The following is a 21,024-nucleotide window of genomic DNA, read 5'->3' as shown; positions in this document are numbered from 1 at the left end:
TAACGCGATACGATGATCCGTATCGGCGAATCGTCGACGAGATCTGTTTCTTCCCGTTCGACAGAAATCGGCACCGACCTCGCTTTCGTCCACGAACGTTCGCACCCCTTCTTCTTTCCCTTTCTCTCTCTCTTTCTTTCTTTCTTTCTTTCTTTCTTTCTTTCTTTCTCTCGTTCTTTTCTCTTTTTGCGCATCGAGCGCACAAGCGAGCCTCCACGCTCGAGCGAGAGGAACACTCGATGGGACCGGCAGAAGAGAAAAGAGGGATTCCAGCGACGACCCTCCCCTGGCTTCTTCGTCTTCCCGTCGTCGACGGTGGTTCCCCGTAATTGTATCGATTGTCTTAGAACGACACTGTCCCGACCGTTGAACGTCCCGAAAGGTGCATACCGTTACCCTCCCCTCCCAGTCGCTGTCGGTATTTTGCTTCGGGCCGACGTCAGGACCCCTTGACCCCTTTTGTTGTTTCGTACGTGGAAAAATAAAAATTCCTAACCGGATGAAAGTTTGACCTGAATCTTTTTGTCGATCACGAGGGGCGCAGGGGGAAACAATGGCCCTGCTTGATTTGCATATACGGACAGGCGGCACCATCGTGACACGTGGTACATCCCAAAGACCGCGTTCCTTTCACCAACGACCGTGTCTCTCGAACATCGTGAACCGCGAGAAACGCGCTCGCAGCAAACGTAATAAAAAAATGTGCTCTAGGTGCTTGAGGAGCGGAGCGGTCGATCTCTCGTTTCATCTTTTCTGCCGGCCGTGTCTCGGCCACCGGCGATCTCATCGACGACGAGACGAACAGAGCCGACCACGTCGAGCCTTCCGAATCGAATCGCGTTAAAGGTGCGACGAGAGCGTGAAGCTCTCTCTCTTTCTCTCTCTATCTCACTCTCTGCCCCCCTTGGACGACCCTTCGCTATACAGGATAATCATAATAAGGAGAGGAGGACCGGTTGACCAACGGATAGAACCGCTGGGGACGATAAAACAATCGAGGCTGATTTTTTGCCGGGCCAGCTGCAGCGGACCGCTGTCGGATCGACGAATTCGACCCCGCCGGACGGGCCAGCCGAATTCATTCGCGCATCTTCCCTTGCACGCGGTCCGGCCGATTGTTGTACGTCGCCGTTTGCCGGGCAGGACCATCATCAACGCGCGACGATCATCGTGTTCGGTACGTTGGTCGGCGGCCATCGTGGGGCGAGAGCACGGACGTGAAAATATGGACGATTTCACGGGTTTCAAGAACGCCGTTCGTCGAACAATGGTCGGGACAATAGTTTCGTGGCGTTATTTAAAACAAGGGAAAAGGAGGAAGTCGGAGAGGACACCCTTCTTGGCCGGCCGCCTAATGATCGGCGGACAAGACGGCTGGAAAGACGAGGGAGGAAGCTGGATGGCTCGCTTGTCCCGGGTAATTAGTAAAAACAAAGGAGAAGCCCGGCCGCGAGAAGGAGCCGCGGGAAATGGCCGTCTGAGAGGAAGGCAGGAAGAAGAGACGGCGCGCGAGCATCAGATAAAATCTAAATGAGAAAGTAATCCCTCGAAGAGTCGAGGCTGGAAAGTTACGACCGCGACGGAGAACCGGCGAGAACGACGGCGGAGGAAGGTCAGTAGGGAGGAAGATTTTGGCCACGCGACTCCTTTTTCGCGGTAGGTCATGGCACCTGAATTCTCGCGTGGTCTCTTCCCCGTTGTAAACACCTAGCGTGCGATGTGACCTAGCTGCGCTATCGGGCTAAGCGCGTGCTTAACCTAACCCAACCTAACGCGTCGACACACGTTCGCACACACGCAGCCACGCCACCAACCAGCGTACGTGTATGGGTAGCCCCTATCGATTCCAGTCCGTGAAAATAACGGAATCTCGTGGCGCGCTTTCGCCAACTTCCACGCACCCTCCACGTTGCTAACCAGCCGTTTTTCACCCCCTTCGAGTAGAACGTTGCCGGCGCGCCGTGCCGCGCCGCGCCGCGCCGCGCCGCGCCGCGAGCCCCGCCATGGTGAACGAAGGTAATCAAATGAAAACAAAAATCACAGGCCAACCTCAACCTCCGCGCGGAAGAAAGTTAAGCGGGCAACTTTTACCTTTTTCGCCGCAATTTGCGGCCGATTCAACCGTGAGCCACCCTCTCGAGCTACCCTTCAGTCGCTAGCTATTCTTCGAGTACTTCCTACCCAACCTCCGACGTTGGACACTTTGCCTGAAGATGTCGAGACGAAGATAGCGCCTGGTTCTTCTTTCGTCTCTCTCTCTCTCTCTTTCTCTCTGTCTGTCTGTCTGTCTGTCTGTCTGTCAGGTGCTTTTATTTCGTTCGTTTCGGAAGAAGCTACTAACCGCTTCATCGAAGAAATTTGCTTCGCTGGCAAATCGGCAAAAATTATCCTCTATCCCGCCCTTTGTTATTCGTCGCTTTTTCCATTGCCCGTGCAAGTGACTCGTCGTCTTGGCGTGCTTTTCGTCGAGCAACGACTATTCGTATGATTCTATGACGACGTTATGTCGTATCGTCTCGTTCATCACGGAGAGTAATTTCCCCAAAAAGTGGCAAGCTATTTTTCCACCTTTTATCGCCAGTCTGTGTATTCCGCGTATGGACGAGGAAACACGCGGACATCGCCGATAAATACCGTGTTCATTATCCCCGAAATATGTCGGTTATTAGGTAGAGAAGTAGAAACGCGAGAAAATTGAAGGCAGCCCGAGTTAACTGGCGGTGAAACCTTTTCGTGTATGCAGTTTCCTGCGCCCGAGTTAACTCGGTCGATTAAGGCAACGGGTTAAATGGAACCAAATCGTCGTTGGCCAAGAACGAGTGAGATCAGGGGTTGCCAATGTTTCGAGTCTGCGACGCAAATTCTTTTCGCGGAAAGAAGCCCGCGCAGATTGATTTTCGGTTCCTGATTTACTACCGTTCCATCAAACGACTAGCCGCGCGTATATACGCCGGCGTCTTTTCGGATAAACAAATCTCGGTTGGTTCAGCGCTAACGCTCGAATGCGGTACGATTAAACTTTCGTCTCCGCGGCGGAATTTCGCTGGGTTCTTGTAAGTGGCGTATCGGGCGTCTATCGGGTACGCGGCTAAGGAACAAACGAGCAAATAATCCGCCAAGCACCGCGGGCAGGCCAGATGTCCATTCTCCGAGGTATACGCGTAGCATGTGGATAATCGGAAGAGCACTGCCGACCACGCAGCATATGCCGCTACCTCCGTTAGCAGCAGCTGCACTCTTCGCCATCGAAGCTATCGCGATTACACTGTAATCTCGCTAAACCGAGCCCGGAAGAGGATGAGGCGCATTATCTTCGGCAAAGGGTTCGGCTGGGATTTTACGAATCTCGCGACAGCTCTTGATTTTTCAGCTTTTCGCGGCAAGGTCGTGGTAAAATCGCGGTAAAATCGTGGTGAAACCGTGGTTAACTGGTTGGCCTGTGTGTGGCTGGCCTCGTTTCATCTCGAGGTCACGCCGCGTCGCCCGTACCTTCATTGTTCCGCTCTCCTCCCTTTATATTCGCGTGTCTGGTCTGTCTTCGACGGCGAACAAAGCAGGCAGAAGGTCGTAAAAAAAAAAAAAAAAAAAAAAAAGGGAACCGGAGGACCCAACGGGGCGCCATTGTCTCCGAACGAATTTGCGAAAAGCGCACGTTGACTAATTCCGAAGCGCTAGACCTCTCGTCTTTTTCGCCTGCGATCCTCGACGCAACGCCTTCGACTCGACTACGAACCATCGAACGTTTTACTCGACAGGAGATGACCGTGCGATAACTCTGTCCTTCTGCGGCTTCGCTTGGCGGCTGAGAAGAAGCATCTCGATACGAAGTTGTCGAACGAGGGAAGTACCCCACGATGGAGCGTTTAGGAAATCGACAACCAATCAATCGACCGGCAGTTTTCTGTCGTGCGAATAACGTTGGTCCGACTTAATCGATCTGTTGGAAGGGGCGTCGAAATCGACGAAGAGAAGATACAGCGACGCTTGTGACGGGAATTTCGTTCGCACGAATTGGAGCGACGCGTCGAATTTGGAGAGTTTAGTCGTTCGATTTCTTTCGGTTTCCATGGAAGCTGGGGAGAATCGCGGCGCTGATTACACCCGTAGACTTTGGCGAGTTGTCGGGTTTTTCCCGTGGAAGCGCGGCTGGCAATTCAGCGGCAATATTTCGGTGGCGAGTTCGCAACATGTTAACTTTGTTTATCTATAAAGTGGCGCGCCCGCGCTGATTAAGTCGTGGAAAAGTCCGCGGGGCCGAAACAGAAGGAAAGGACGAGGCGGTGAAATCCACGGCGATATTTCAAAAGGCCGCGATGTAAAGCGGCAAGCGCGCCTTGGGCAAGTTGGCGTCGCCTTATCGCCGCGACGAGAGCCACGACACTTATAATGAAATTTCCGCGGCGAAGTAAGTTTTAAAAGTGCAAAAGTGTCCAGGGACAAAGGAGCCTGGCCGAGGGGAGGACGGTCGAGATTTAGGAGGATCATAAATCGAGGCAATGTCTTCGTGCCGCGAAAATCTCGCGAAGATTAGAGAGCCACTCTCACTCTTTCTCCCTTTCACCCTTTCTTTCACCCTTTCGCGTTTTCTCTCTCTCTCTCTCTCTCTCTCTCTCTCTCTCTCTCTCCAATCGACTCGACGAATCTTCGCCCTTTCGCGAGAAAAATCTTAAACTCGTCGTAATACTCGCCCAACCAACCGTTTCTCTCTCCTTATATTCCCGTTCGAATATCGCTTGAAACGATCGTGCGCTGATCTTCTGAACGTGTTCGTCAACGTTTCTATCTATATCCTGTCTAACGTGTGATCGAGAAGGGAAAGTTTGTAAAAATGCCAGGGATCGAGCTGATCCCGCGGCGATCGATATTCACGGGGAATGGAAGAAGCTTGCGTTATGCGTAATCCGAAGACGAAATGGACAGAGAGAATTTTGTTTAAACGGGACTGATCGACGGTGTTTCAAAGTTTAAGATTGCATTGCCACGAAAGGCGGAAAATATGCGTCGCGTCGCGTCGCGTCGTCTTCGCCCAAGTTTGTTGTTCTATCAACGGGTTCGATCGACGAGACGCTATTTCGTGGCCCCTCGGAGGAACTGGAAAACCGGTAACGAGCGAGCCGTGGCATTTCGGTTTTTAATTGAAAGCAAAGTCTGTAGATTTTTAATTAAGAAAATTCAAGATCGACCTGTACCAATCCATCCGTCCGTCCGTCCGTCCGTCCGTCCGTCCGTCTATCCGTCCATCGGTTACTGCCTGCTCCTCGGAGTCTCCTCAAACAGTTTTATAATTGATTTCATTTTCATTTATTTTCGCGCGAATCTCCACCCTGTCTTTTCCTCCACTTCTCCCACCTCCGTTGCCTCCTCTCTTTTTCTTCGACGCTGCCTCTCGTTGCTTCGTCCCGCCTCGAGAAGACGGTACCCCCCTCGCCACCTCAACCTTACGCCGCAATCAATTTAATGTTTTAATTAAGAGAGTATCCGTGAAAAATTAGATTTTAATCGGATCGCGCCTCTCCATCGCCCCTCTGCGCCCTCTCTCTCTCTCTCTCTCTCTCTCCCACTCTCCCTCCCCCTGTCTCTTTCTTTACTTTCGACCGGTGTCTTTTAATAAATAATTTTAATTGCCTTAGACACCTCGAAAGGATTCGACAGATCGAGAGGGACTTCATCCTCGTCCTCGTCCTCGTCCTCCTCCTCCTCCTCCCTGTGGACGTTGAACCCAGGAAATCGAGTTTCTCCGAGACTCTCGACAGACTATACGTTTTGCAACGTAAGAGACATCGTTTTTAGACATCGGCGTTTGGCTAAAGATTCGCTTCCGATACGCCTCGCTCTCTCGCTCTCTGTCTCTCCCCCGAGCCCTCCAAAAAATAACCGCCATTTCGCGTGCTATTTTCGATCGGTTTTGAGCGGCTCTCGGTTGCGTAACAGGCGATCGCGGATCGAGATCGAGACACGCGGTACTCGAGCAACACCAATCCAATCGTGTTTCTCTTCTCTGTCTCTCGAACACGCAGCGTGTTCGTCTTGGCCAAAGTATAGTACGGATGGCTGAGACTCGAAAAGTTATTAGTTATCGCTTAGTCGCTTCTGTCATTTTTCGCGCCAGACAAATAGATTTGTTTGTACGATGCGAGGCTCGTTTAAGGTCGAAAATAGCGTGCACCGTGGTGTACGGATTGCATTCTAAATTGCCTGGCAATGTTGGTGTAGGCGCGCGTTCGGAGAAAAGAAAACCGTTCGATTCGTTGTATACGAGGAATTTATATTTTCTGCCGGAACTGAAATATTTTTGGCACCGATTGCATCGTGCCTTCCGATCCCGGCTAACCTATATACGTCGAAATTTTGTTTGTCTCCTGCTGCGTTGCCTCGATTAATCGCCCGTGTCGTATCGTCGTTCTTTGCTTGACGAGCTGTGCCCAATTAGCAGCCATTTCGGAGTCGACGCGCGGCAAAGAAGTAGCCAGTCGGTATATTTTCCGTGTTCCAAGATGAACCTCGTCGTGTTGGTCGGGAAGGGAGAGCCGGGCAACCGATTCTCGGTATAGAGACGTCGTAGAACGGCTGATGCGGACCGAAAAAGAAAAAGCCAGCCGCGAGAGAAGGTCCACCATTTTCCGAAGCTATTCTAGAGTGTTATGCAACTGCCGGCCAATGCATTTGGCCGGGCAGAGCTTTATGGCCGAAGCTCGCACGCGCAAAAATGTTTGTTTTAACTCGGTGCTGCTGCCTTCCCCCACACCCGTCTACCTGCTAGCCTCAGTCGCAGCCTTGAATTACTCGGAATGTGCGAATATTTGTAAAATTAGATCTTCCGCTTTTTCGATCCGATACCGGCTCCTCCTGCATTGTCTCTTCGAATCAAACCACGGAACACATTTATCAGGAGGCGGGAAACGCGTTCATTCGAGGAAAACAGATTATTCTCGCTTCTATCTGCTACGTTTATCGAATTGGTTATCTTTGGATACAGTCGGTCGCAAAAAATTTCTGTATACCATTTACCAATTAGATCTATGCGCATTACGTTTCGTATCATTTAGTTCCTCCGATACTTACCCGCGACCATATCGATTTTTCCAATCAAGCACCGCTAATGCGATATTGCGATAAATAATACATCGACGACGACGACGACGACCCGACGAAAGCGTCGCCACGCGTTCTTCTTCTTCTTCGGAGAATCTAACCGATGCGGTATTATATCGGATTGTCTCGTAGTAGACGACGCGGCGGTGGTTTTGCACGCGTCGATGCTCGTTCTTTTTCTGCTTAGTTTGCTATTCGAGTTTCACGAAACTCCGATAGGAACAGCTTCTACCGTTTTGCAACTCAGAAAAACAAAGATCTAGTATGTTAATTTTTTGCTGCGGGGGCGGGGGTTAGGGGCGAAATGGTCGAACCGACGAAACTTCGTTCGATGAACGGTCACGAGCCTTTTTAAGGCAATCTCCATTTGTAAATCATGCGACTAAACAATCCCTATCGGACCCTCCGCTAATGGAAGACGTCTTAAAAAGTTGCCACGCGCCTCGGGGATACGAAATTTGGAAATCTTCCCGAGTATTCCCAACGGAACATCCGCAAAGGAGCGTCGAGAGGGTGGGAATTTCCGTGACCCCCATCCCATTCGTATTTTTCACCCTCCATTTTTACGCCATCTTTTCCCGTTGTCGATCCACCCTCTCTCCAACGTCCTGTCCCCCACCGCGACTTTGTCCCTTTCCTTCTCTGTCGCTCCTTCTTCGCCTTCCTCTCGAAAGTCGCATCACAGAAAGAGGTCTCGTCGATTGTCTTAATCAATAACGCTTCGATGATTCGAACACGGTTTCTTCTCTCCTGTATTTTTCTTTTCTTTTCTTTTTTCGCGTGAAATACGGTCTGTCTGCGGTTTCTCGAAGAAACGGCTTTGATCGCAGTTCGATGCCCGAAATTCGTCGCTCGAGTCTAACAATTTTGCCGTTTGCTCCGTTTGAGGCAGAGTTTTCGCTTTTCGTCGAGGGGTAGGACGAAATTAGCCTCGGTTCAGGCGTGGTGGTGTAGCTCTCTGACAACGAGCCGGTTAGTCGGAACTTTTACAGGTAATTCAGTGATAAGAAGATGAGAGAGAAATTTTTGTCGCTTAAAAAGGAACGAGGAGATCCAATTTCCGCCTGATGATTGGCCGATTCAATCAGTCGTGACGATAATAGAATTCTTTGGTAACGTTTTTCCGTTCTTTTACGCGAACTTGGAAAGTCATTGTTTTCTCTTGGATCGATACTCGCGGCTTTTGTTCAACCTCGAGTTAAGACACGAGAAAATATCGGTGCTACTAAAATACGATCGTTTCCATCTTACGGCAACCGTGTATACATTTTTCGTCGGAGATGTCTTTGGTCTTCCGACAACGTCTGTTTTAACCTCACTGCCTGCTGTTTGCCTTTCTAAACCTTTTTTTGCTGAAACATACAAAAACTAGCCAAGCAGCTGCGTCTTCTCTAGTTATTAACGAGGATCCAACGACTAAGTCTCTAGATAATTCGGGCTACACGTACTAACTGTAACGGTTGCAGCGATAAGACGATGAAATGATTCTTCTCTTTTCTCTTTTCTTTTTTCCGCCTTTGTTATCAAGCGTCCGTACGACGAGAGGGTTGTGCCTCACAGACAGTTGACGGAAAATACCAGCTTTTTAATATCTATCGATGCGAAAGGTGGCTACGAAGATTTGACGAAATACTCGAGCTCGAATCGGTATTCGTAACCTTGCTTGCTCTCCTCTTGTTAACTTGCGCGATTAAAAGCGAGATACGTGTTCAAATGCCGCCAAACTGCACTTTCAAATTATACCCTTGTTTTTTATTTTACTCTGAGTCTTATACTTTACGACGAGAAGGAAGGAAAGTGATCGCCGCGAGACGTGGTACGCAGCGATCAGTAGCAGCGAACGCGTCGACCGTAGAGCACGAAGAAATTTTCAGCGCAGTTTGCATTCTATTCGTCCAAATAAAGGAATATTTCCAAAATATTTCACCGGAATCCTGCCGCCATTATCTTCGCGGTTACAGATACTCTTTCGTTCGTCGCGTACGAGAAGCAATTATTTTCCCGGTGATTCGTCCTCGCTACTTTCTCTAGTTCCCTCGTTCCCCCGTTCCCCCGTTCCCCCGTTCCGCTCTTCTCGCAACCCCATGAGATTTTTAACGTTTCGCGAACTCTCTAACGTCTCCTTCGGTCTTCTTTGTCTTCTCCTTTGTCTCCGTCCTCTGTCGTCTGTCGCGACCGATGTGGAAGGAAAACGTAAGGGCTGCTACCCTCGATTCGTGTCAGAGGGCCGCGCGAACGGCAGAAAAGAAATTAGCGAAATTAAACGAGCCGATATAGCCGCGCGCGTTTTTAGGGGTTGCTCACCCTTTCACAGCTTTCACGGAAAGCGGTATTATTTGCGATTAATTATTTGCACGACGCGAAACGATTGGCACGGCAAACGAGGGTAGAATTGACAGGCCGCGTTTCAAAGAAGCGTTCGAATTTCCTGTCACTGGGTAGCTTTGGAATTTTCACGGGCACAGAGCAACGCAAATTTCACGTGTGTAAAATTGACTTGGCGAATGTAATTTAACGCTAGACGTTTCGAAAACACAGACTCCCCATTATAACGAACCCGTCGTCTTTTCAAACTCGGGAAAATCGTTTTTGAACGGGAAAATGATCGCAATGGTAACCAGAAGAATCGGAGAACACAGCCGGAGAAAACAAGTCTCGGCCGCTTGAGCGAGAAAAGTTACGAACCATGCTCGTATCGCGTCTTTCTATCGCGAGAGTGATCGATGTTCGGCAAATATTTGTTCATGGAATTTCGAGCGACGATAAAACGACAAACGAAAAAACAAGAAAAAAGAAAAAAAAAGAAGAAAAGAAGCGAGAGAAAGAGAGAGGGTGAGGGAGAGAGGGCGAGAGAGAGAGAGAGAGAGAGAGCGTGCGAGAGAGAAGCAGACAGTTAATATTTCGGATCGTCTGGCTCGCAGCGCGGTCGCGTATTTGTTAAAACCTTGCTCGCGAAAAGCAGCAGGGCCTGTTGGAAATGGAATTAATCTGTCGATGCGTACCGTGCACCCATTTAATATCCATCACGCGTTCATCACTGCAGAAGCAATCCGCCGGTTGTTCTCGCGCCACGCTGTTTTTTCTTCCCTTTCTCTCTCGCGCTCTTCCTTCGGTTGGCGCTCGTTCCTCTCCATCGGGGACTCTCGGGGGTGGTTGTGCGTTGCTGCTTTGCCACCTACATACACGCGAGAACGAGCGAGCGAATTTTCACGCGGTCACGAGACACGATGACACGAGGTCGATGACAAATTTCGTGCGTAGCATCTTAATGCGCCGCGCGCCCGTCGAAAACTGACCCCGCAGCTGGCCGCCTTAAAAAAGGGGGGTGGAACAGGGCCCGGAAGGGAAGGGCGAGACCATCGGTGATGCCCCGTGTCCAGAGGTGGGGGGTAGCAAAGGGGAGAGAGACGCATCAACCTATCTGGAATTATTTCGCATTCCTCTTCTCTTCCTCGGCTTTTTCATTTTCTTTTCTCCTTCGTGATATTTCCTGACCCTCGAGACCCGTTCGCTCTAGCCGCTCTTCCTCCTTTCCTTCGTGTACCCTTCGTTCGAGTATTATCTCGTCTCCTGTTAGCAGACAGAAGGTTTCAAGGTGCCACCAGGTCGGACCTGTTTAAGGGTTTAAATTAAGGGTGGCGAGAGGGGAGGAGAGGTGGATACGATAGGGGCGAGCCGAGTACGCGTTGCGTGAATTGCAACATTGCCGGGTTTCCAGCCAGCTAAATTTACTCGTAACGTTATAGGGAACGCGCTTGCCACTTTGTCTCCATTTTTTTCATCTTTTTCATTTTTTTTTTGCTCCTCTCTTTTTCTTTTTTTTCTTCTTCTTTCTTTTTTGGTGTCGTGTATGTACGTGTTGGAGGACAGGGCAAAGGTACGGGTACGGGGCAATAGACTCTCGTCGAGGTTGCGGATCTTTCCACCGTTTTGTCGTTCTATCGTTCCATCGTTCCATCGTACCGTCGACTGTCCGGGAAAGATAACAGGCTGAAGGGACAATGAATGTTTCAAGTTTCCAAACGACAATCTCTGCTCGTGTTTTATTTAATTTTTATTCGTTAATGGACAATACATATGCCCGGGTTGTTTATTCATACGCACGACCTGCACGCCACTTCACTCTTGCCCGACGTTACACTTTACTCGCTCTTTTATTATTTATCACCGGCGAAATTTTGCGCATTGTTTTCCAAAACACTGCAACTAATCATCACGCTACTCCCTCTCTCCCTCTCTCTCTCTCTCTCTCTCTCTCTATTTTCCGTACACCACCCACTCTCCTTCCGGCACCTATTCGATCGATCGTTCCACAAAAGCCTGGCATGACTCGCTTACGGTCGATCCTCGAGAGTTTCGTCGCGTTTCGAACGAATATCCACGATCTCTTTGCAAACTTTCGCCCGTAAATGATACACGTATATACGTATTTCTGTAACCAGTGAAAAATTCTGCCGCGGAGTCTAGCGAGAAGAACGAAGCGTGCTTTTCGTGAGATCAGCGAAGCAACGAAGAAAGCTGAAAAACGACGCGATGATTGGAAGGTAGAGAAAGAAGAAGGGCAGAAGGGAGAGTAGCGTGAGTCTAGTCCGGACCAGCCATTTTCCTCCAATCCGCGTGCTTTCGGTTTGTTAGTTTGCGGCATAAAGCGTGTACCGGTCAGAGTTCTGCAAGCAAGGAATATTAATAGTTGTTAGAGTCGAGCGCGGAAGACAATCGTCGAAGAGACCCGTTGCAACGTTCGATCGATACAATATACATAGATAGAGAAAGGGAAAGGGATCGATCTATGTTGTATCTTGGATTTCTGTTTTAATCGTCGATCGTTGCCGGGTGCCTCCGAACGAATCGATAACGAACGAAGCAACGAAGCTCGATATTAGTAAAATATTGTCGCGTTGACGAAACTTTACCTGAACCTAAACTCGTGTCCAGTGGATCTTCGATCTACCAGCCTCGCGTCATCGTCGTCCTGATCATGCTCGTACCCGTACACGTACACGTACACGTACCCGTACCAGTCACCGTCGTCGTCGTCTTCGTCGTCTTCGTCTTCTTCGTCTTCGTCGTCGTCGTCGTCGTCGTCGTCGTCGTCGGCGTCGTCGATGTCGTCGATGTCGTCGATGTCGTCGTCGTCGTCGTCGTCGTCGTCGCCGCCGCCGTTTTCGCAGCCGCCTTTGTCGCCGTTGTCGTCGTCGTCGTCGTCGTCGTCCTCGTCACCATCCTCTTTCACTTCGTACGAACGATGTTTCCAGTTCATCCGACACTAATTCGCGAGACCGGTCAGTTTTTCTCGTTTCACTCACTCGCGCACCTATCACCCCGACGAAATTGCCGCCTCGTGGAGAGGCGGTGGATAAATGAGATCGGACGAAACACCACCGCGAAATGATGGATGACGCGTGGAAAGAATTGTTCGCTCGGTGGTACACACAGCGCGTCGATTATTCCCACTTTCTGCCGTTTTCTTTCAAAGATCTCTCGACTGACGAGCACTGTTCTCCGCGTGCATCGTTCCGATCACACGCTCGTTCGCGGTTCCACACGACGACGCTAACGCCGAGGACGAGACACTGTGGTCGCCAGTCGCTAGTCGCTAGTCGAATCTCGTGTGCTCCGCGCGTGTCGTGGAAAAACGTGTGCGCTTCCTGATTAACTCGGCTGCACGGCAGAGCTGAATTTTTCGCAAGTGCCGTGCCGGCGAAAACGTGCACCAGGGCCGTACGCGGCTCGTCACCGCACAGGGCGCCGATCAACACGCGCGTTTATGGTTTTCCGAGGCGGCACCGTTCGTTGCCCGCCGATTTTCCCGATCCTCCCGATCCTCCCGATCTTCCCGATCTTCGTTTCACTCGCGATCCCCCGCGTCCATAGGCATTCACCGTGATGCAATTGGTCTGCGTTCGCGTGAAATCCTGCTGCGGGATAACCCGCGAGGTTGTATCCTCGATCTGGATCTCGATGCCGATCTCCTCCCGACGATACTCGGCGATGTTCGATTACCAACGAAGAAGAAAGGACGAGGCGTTCGAGGAAGCGGAGCTGCCTGCCAGAGGTTGGCGATGTTACGATTTTCAGTGCACTGAAATCCGCGGCACCGCGTCCGCAAGTGGGAGGGACTGGTTCGCACGTGACTCAGTGTGTCGTATTCTTTTCTTGCTCCTTGGAATACGCTGCCGCATCCGTGACGCGGCCCTTTTCCGTGAAAATCGCGCGCGTTCACGAGGCGTCACGCACGCGGCCGGGTCGCTGAACGTAATCTTTATCACTTCCTGCCCGGCCAACGACAACCGTCCGTCATTATTCTAATTCGACGTGGACGACGAGAGCGCGTTATCGCGGGCCTCGATCACTGGCGGCGACGCCTGCGATTTTTCAGCCGTTCGAGATGAAAAAAGAAAAGCTTTCTCCGAGCAGCCGTGCAGCCCCCTATTCCCCCCCACCACCACAGCTTCTCGGCTAAGAGAGGGATTTATGGGATACACGTTGAGAAAGACGTCACCAGTTTCGCACGTGCGTGTGCACGTACGTAAACGCGCGTTGCCACGAGAACCTGATCTCCAAAACGGCGAGAGCGTTGCGTGTTGTGTTCCTCCCTGGGGATTTCCTCGTCGAGAGAAGAGAAGAGAAGAGAAGTGGCGGGAGGACGAGCCGCGGACCAACTACGCCTCGCACACCGGGTTATCGGATTCTATGAAAATCGAGCTCTGGCGGTCTGAGAGTAGTAGTCGTCCAGTGTTTCGCGTCTCTCACGGTGTTTCTCAGCCGGCGGCCACCTTCTTTTACCGTGCGATCGTCGGGTCGGTTCGCGTCTCGGTCCCCGCTGGATGATCGCGTTGTCCGGATCGTCGAATTGGACGCGTGTCACGCGGGCGGCCACGGTTTCTCTCGTTCGAGGCTCTTGGGGCCAGCGCGGCAGACTTCTCCACTTCGATATTTCTGCGATTTATTGCGGCGCGACTTAGAAATGCATCTAATGCGGTGCACGCCGCATAGAATGCATGCATGCACCTTGGCGGCGGGGAGGGCGAGCCACGGAGAGCCGAGAAGTCGGGCCGAGGCGAGTCGAGTCGCGGCGCGCAACGCGTTTGCGCATGCGCCCCCGATCACACCGTGTGTACTCTACTCGCGCGCGGCTAGGCGAGCGCGAGCTCTAGCGAATATGAGCGAGCGGATCGGGCCGCCGCGCCGCCGCCGCCACCGCCACCGCCACCGCCACCGCCACCGCCACCGCCACCGCCGCCGTTGCCGTTGCCGTCGCGGTGTATCTTCGCTACGTCATTCATTGGCGTGGAGAGTGAAAATCAGAGCTCGATGCGGCAGCCTCCTCTGCAACTGTAACAGCAACGGTAAACGATCGGCACGCCGCGCTTTCCGCGTCTCTCGTTTCGCGGAAGAGTCTCGCCTCTGTTTTCCGTCTTTGTTTACTGGTCGAGTCGACGAATTTTCGAAACCGACTGCACCAGCTACGGTCGTGTCGAGTTGTCGCCGTACGCCGTCACGCGTACCCAAGAAAATGACCGCCACTCGAGGGATCGTCGATCGCGTTCGCGATACCGCCGGAGCGGAGATTATTCGAAGAGCGATCGATCTTTGGTTCTGGGACGCGAATGCGAGCGGAAACAACGGAATTGCGAAGGAAGCGCGCACGGCCGCGCACCGTGACGCGAAGAGTCGCGGGAAAATCCCGCCCTCGATACGACGGTGTATCCTTATCGGAATATCCTGCCGCCGGAAGGCATCCTCGAGCTTGAAATTCGACCGGCAGAAAGTCTGGCGGACCGAGGTTGGGGTTGACTCGGTGCGGACCGGGGACGATCGGTCGGCGGTGCCGTGTGTCGGAACGGCGACCGTCTCCATGCGCTCGGTAATTCCTAATACGGAATCGACCGGCGCTATCGACAAAAGCTGTGAAATATCTTTGCTCGGCCTGTGCGAGAACTTCCTGCCTGGACGCGAGTTACCGGCGGTAAATCGTCGCGGTGCGCCGCGCGCTCTCGACACACACGCGCGAGCGTTGCACGGCGATGCATGGAGCGCGCGCGGCACACTTGGCGAGCGCGTGCATGTGTCTGAGTACGTTCCGCCGTATCCACGTCGAACCGCGTGGCCTATCCTAGAGCTTGGCGGATGGCGACGCGAAGAGAGGGCTGCTCTCCCCGTCGTTTCCTTCTCGTTCCACGCCGTTCTTCCCGCGCGTCGGTTTCCCCCTTTCGGCTTTCCTTTCTCCTCGCCCCTCCGTTCGTTCGTTCGTTCGTTCGTTCTGTTCCTCGCCGCGAGGCGGGTGGGAGGCTGAGCCCCCCGCTAGGTACGACACTGCATGATTTTTTGACGACCGATGAAAGTTACACGCGAGATATTCTATTTTAAACTTTCGGCCGACAGCCGCTCCGCGGCCACCTCCACCCCCACCATGCCCACCGAGACTTCCTACATCGCGATAATTCCTGAAAAGGAGGAAGCCATTTTGCGCGGCAACTCTGGCTCCTCGCTACGCGAGACAAAGTTGCCGCGTTTCGTCCGTTCGGCCCCCGTCGATTAACAGACTCCACGTCCTTACCGTCTTTCCTTCTTTCCTTCCTTCCTTCTTTCCTTCCTTCCTTCTTTCTTTCGAACGGGTCCACGGCCTTCGGGGCACGCGGGATAACGCGCGATGGATGCAACGTCCGTGTCTCGGGCGTTCGTTGTTGCTCGCGTTTACACGGCCCACTCTGGCTTTCGCGGTTTATTTCAGCCGCGTCGCCGCGTCGACGGAGACGCTTCTCTGCCGTGCGTTTACCGTCGACGGTGCGCGTCGGACGACAGCAGCTTCCCGTGGACGAGAGCAGCTGTTCATCGTACGCGGAAATCTGTTTCGCGACGCGTGCCACGGCCTATAAGTGCGAACGGGGTAGCAGTGCGACGGGAAAAAGGGGAGGAACGAAAGGAAAAAGGAAGAGGAAAAAAAAATCTCTGGACTGGAAATGGATTTTCGGCCGGCACGCGCGGGACAGAGACGCTCACAGAGGCGAGCGTGGCCGCACACAGCGACGCGGATAATTCGCCGGCTGGTCCCGCGGTGCCTTTTTCCTTTTTTTTCCCCCCGCCGCCACCCCGACGTCCTCCCAGCCCATTGCCCAGGCCGGCCACCCTGTGTTCGCTTCTCTGGACGTAGCCGGTCGGTCTCCGCGCTGCACCGCGCCTGCTCGCTCGCTTTTGTTTTCCTCTATTTTCCGGTTTTTCCGGGCGGGCCGCACGCCGGCCGCTGGTACGCGCCGCGCAACAAGTAGCAGATTATAAAAATCACTCGTCGACCCGGGGGCGTGACGGGGGAAAAAAAAGAAAAAAAGAAAGAAGGACGCGCTCGCGCCGCTTCGTCCACGGAACGGTCACGCGAGAGAGCGAGAGAGAGAGAGAGAGAGAGAGCTGGAATAATAGTAGTAGAGGCGCGGGTGAAGCGAGAAAGCGCGCGACGATAGAGGAAGCGGAGGCGATCGAACGGGCGGGTAGCGTGACAGGGATGGAGCTGGAGAACGAAAAAGAGAGTCGACCGGCCGCCGAACGGGATGGTGGTAGTATCCAGTGAAAGAGATGTGGGAGGAAGGGAGAAAGAGGGCCGAGGAGAAAGATGCGGCGAGGGTGGGAGGGAGAAAGCGGCAAAGGGAGAGAGCTCGCTCGCGAAGAAAGAGAGTGGGAGGAGGAGAGCTTGATGCGGGCGTAGGTACACATTTACCCATACATATGTATGTTTCCTCGTCCCCGACGTCGCCCCCTCGCCGAGCCGCCCTCTGCGCCCCCTCCGTCCCGCCGCCCCGCCGCCCCGCCGACCCCTGCGGCCCCCTCGCGCCACGGAGCATCCCTCTCACTCCGACGCGCGCGGCCCGTGCGTGGCGATTTACATTAAACGCTGGTCCGTTGCCTCCCGTTCCGCAGAGACGCGCGCGAGCGTTGCCGAGGGGCGAGCGAGGCACGCGACAGAGACGGAGAAACGCGGCGGCAAAGGGGAGGGAACGGAGCGGACGGCGGCAGGGAGGAAGAGAGGAGCCCTCTTTCTCTCGTTCTCCGTGTCTCCCCTCTTTCGCGCGACGTACAGAGGAGAAAATCGTCCGAAAATACGCGGATACGAAACACGGCGAGCCAATGCGCGCGAGGTTCGCGCGACAAAAAAGATTTCCTCGATCCCTGGGTTTCGATCGCGACCCCCCGCTGCACCTCGACGCGTTCGCATTCGGCCAGAATGCACGGTACTCGTGCGTGTACACGTATACTCGACTCCAATTTTCCCGGCTATTTGGGAAATTTCTAGATCACAGCCCGTGCGTTTGCTTGTTACTCGTTCGCGTTTGTTTTATTCGGTATGTCGCGTTTTCTCTCCCCATCTATTTTTTTTTTCTTTTTTCCTTTTTTTATTATACGAGCAACGCACGATCTTTTAATGGACGCAATAACGAGGATACGTTGTTAGCCGTGCGCACTGTCGAGTCTGTAGCTATAACGCCAAGTAAATTGGTTTCTATTGGTCTGTAGCATCAAAGAACTCGAGTGCCTTGCTCGCTGCGGACATACGCCGGAGTCAGCTCGCATTGTGCCGAAACGAAAATCAATCTAGTTCTCGCGGAAGGAGAAGTATTTTTCTGCCAACTCTTTCTTTTTTCCGTTCTCTTCTTTCTCTTTTCCTTTTTTCGTCCGTACGAAGGAGATTCGATGACGCGCAACTTCTTCGTTACGTTGCGGAGAGCAAGGGAGGGAGGGAGGGAGGGAGGGAGGGAGGGAGAGAGAGAGACAGACAGAGCGAGAGAGAGACAGAGAGAGAGAGCTTTCCAAGTAGTCTTTGTAAATGACGGAAAATTTTAGGACTTTTCGTTTCATCGTGCTTCGTTCGATCAACCTCGCTTCGCGGTTTTCGAACTAGAACATCTCGTCACAGTCGTCATACGCTTATCCCAACAGGCGGAAGGACTTTCGACGTTTAAAAAGGAAATTAACGTAAAATCGCCATCGAGATCGTTCTTTCTCGTATGTCTCTCGAACTCGAGAAACAACGTTATCGATGCGAACGTACGATTGCAACGCGAACGAAAGTTGTTCGCGTTTGTCGTGAGAATTTTCGGAAGCGATCGAGTCAACGTATTTTTGCCCGCATTGGCGAGCGATCGAAGCGCTAGTTTTTCGCCCCCTCGATCGTTCGAGCGTCTGATCTCGAAGCTCGATCGCGCAGGAACGAGATTTCGCGACATTTATCCACGAGCGGTTTTCGCGCGATTCGTTATTAGCGGCATTGCAATTTCTACGTTGACCCTCGTCCTTTCTGATCTCGAGTCGATCGATTTTCTGCGAGGTCATTGACCCTCCTTTCGCTCCCCTCACTCGCCACACAGAAGAAGCGAAATGCCCACTTTTGCCGATAGTCATCATCCCGATGGACACTATTCCGCCATATTTATCGACATATTAGGATACGCTAGGACGCGCTAGTGCAAACTATATATTTACTACGAAACGATCAATACTCACAATTCTGATGGGACTCTGCACACATTATCTGTGCAACGCTTCGCCTCGTTGTGTGCAGCGCGCGCGTTATTTACACAATGCGTAAAATAAATTTTCCGTCCCGCTACTACTCCCTGCCCCTTTCAAATATATCGAATTGAATATTTTCGATGACTGCCGCGCGCTCTTCGCCCCTCCCTGCGCCTTTCGTTTATGGAATTCTGCATCCTCGATCGTCGCCGAAAAACGACACGAATGATGGAAACCGGTGAGACGCGCGGCAGAGAGGGAGAGAGAGAGAGAGAGAGAGAGAGAGAGAGAGAGAGCGAAAGAGAACGGGTCCGCCTGTTTTTATCCTGAAAACCAGTACAATGTAAGCAGATTTTAACTTTTGGCAAGTAGCGAACGGAAAGATTTCGAGGCGACTCTCGTCAGAGTTAGAGTGCATCCGAACGACCGTCAAAAATTGCAATTCGCTTGGCTTTTTGGCAGTGGCGATTTCGCTCAATATTTTTCGTGGTCATGCATAAGAATAAATTCGCACGCGGCATGCGTTGGTTCGCGATCGCGTCTCCCGAACGTGGTTGCCAAGACCCGGAAAAAGGAGAGGCGTGTTTTCTAGAACGGCCAAAAATAGCGGGCGTACTCGTGAAAATAAAATGGCAACTCGCGCTTAGAGAATGACGGTTGGAAGAAGAAGACGACGACGACGAAGAAGAAGAAGAAGAAGAAGAAGAAGAAGAAGAAGAAGAAGAAGAAGAAGAGGGAGACGAAGACGAGGAACAAGCGGCAGGCTGCAAACGGACAGAAAAAAAGAAGAAGGCAAAGCATCTAAAATTGGCGGGACCAAGTTTGCCAATACGCCGCGATCCTGGTTTCTCTATGCGGCCAACTGGGAGGAGAAAACACTTTCCTCGCGTCATAGTCTCGCACGAAGCTACAGGCACGCATAGAAGCTGGAGACGAAATAGCGGCAGAGGAAATAGCGAGGAATGTACGCGAAATCGTCGAACGACGGAAACAACGAAAATTCAAGCATCTTTCGGATTTTAGGCCTTCGCGATGATCGATCCACGGTTGCTCGTGCTTGTCATTTTTCGCTAGACAATCGTGTTGGAAGCGGACTGCTGCGGATGTTGGCGCAAATTCATGCTTTTACGAATATAAGAAAAAAGAAAGAGACAAAAAAAGAAAAGGAATGGAAAGACGATCCTTTCGCTTACGCGAATATCACAGCAAGTATATCGTGTGTCGAATATTTTAGACATTTTTCTGCATTATACGCGCTCCGTGGAGTTTTCGAACCTTCGAATTTCTCGCCGCACGCGTAAAAATCACCGGGTCCGTAACTCCTGACGCGCGATCGCCTTCCGAAAAACCGAGAGCACGAAAGTTCAAGCATCGATAGGCCGTGAACAAGCGATCATAACGCATATTATTAGACTATCGATATTCTCGAGGCTTACGCAATTCGTAAAGTACCGAGCAATAAGTGCGAGGAGAGTGCTGCGTGGCTTCGTCAAGCTCTACGACAGGGCGCACACGATGCATCATCCCCTTCGTTGCAGAGGAGAATTGATATATCGGGATCGCTGTAGGGTGAATTCCGAAGCGGCTGAAGCGCAGCGACGAAACAGAGAAACGAAGGAGAACTCGATGTACGTGGGCGGACGCGACGTACAACAGATAACAACACGCTCTTTGTAAAACGTAGGATATCGAATAAGCAGGTTTTTTTTTTTCGATATTATTCGTCTCGATATTGGGTTATCCGATAGTCGGATCGGTTGAAAGTTTCGCCAAGCTTTGGTTCCGAGGGAATACTACGTACGTTGGCCGATATTGCGTCTAAAAGATTTCAAGCGAGAGGGATGATAGGCTGCATCGTTGAAAAAGAACGAGAAAGATACCGCAGGACGGGAGAGTCAAGAGAAGAGAGTCAAGACCGGCGACCTTGATGAAAATAACTCGTCGAACTGACCATACCTTGTATGCGTTAAATTAAAAAAGTATCTCTCTCGCTCGAAAGGAATTCTTTCAACGATGATCTATACTCGAATCGTCTACGACCTCGATCAACTTGTTCTCTTCGTTGTCATTTTTCAATTTAACGTCATCCCAAGTTACAAGTTTCAACTCGATTCGTTTACGTAAAAGAGAAACCGAACTTTCTTCCGAGTTTCTCTCGTCGTACTACGTATTATGCTTCGAGTTTCGCGTATCGGTACTTTTTCGTCTTAAAAATCGTGTACTGGCCGTCGAAGTCGTACAAAGCGGATCGTTTTCTATCGTCGATCTACGATATTATTCGACGTTCGAGATCAACGATGTTCGCGCGTAATGAAAACGCCATACTGCGAAGAAGATTGCTGTCGCGAGAAAGGACTCTCACCCGAGCGTGGGTGGCTTGGGGACAGGATCGAACAATCCACGTAGATTGGACGAGATCCAGGAATAATT

At 51.8% G+C, this 21,024-nt stretch overlaps 1 protein-coding gene across 2 annotated transcripts in view; it reads right to left on the bottom strand.

Annotated features, from left to right (window-relative positions):
• The window catches only part of LOC143303468 (uncharacterized), a 31,312-nt gene extending 17,114 nt beyond the window's left edge, over nt 1-14,198 (bottom strand). Inside the window, exons 1-2 of one of the 2 annotated variants that reach the window (XR_013059819.1) lie at nt 12,006-14,198; nt 10,510-11,759 (exon numbers count right to left, since the gene is read on the bottom strand). Coding sequence is in view for 1 of the 2 variants with exons in the window: in XM_076623521.1 (XP_076479636.1) it covers nt 12,006-12,352 (347 nt within the window). In the remaining variant the exon portion in view is untranslated. The remainder of the gene's footprint in view (nt 1-10,509; nt 11,760-12,005) is intronic. The other variant, XM_076623521.1, reaches the window with a different exon arrangement.
• Between the last annotated feature and the right edge of the window lie 6,826 nt (nt 14,199-21,024).

Source organism: Bombus vancouverensis, chromosome 12, assembly GCF_051014615.1.
Source record: "Bombus vancouverensis nearcticus chromosome 12, iyBomVanc1_principal, whole genome shotgun sequence".
NCBI classification, from domain to species: domain Eukaryota; kingdom Metazoa; phylum Arthropoda; class Insecta; order Hymenoptera; family Apidae; genus Bombus; species Bombus vancouverensis.
Note: the sequence above shows the minus strand (reverse complement) of the source record. Positions and strands in the feature narration are given on the sequence as shown.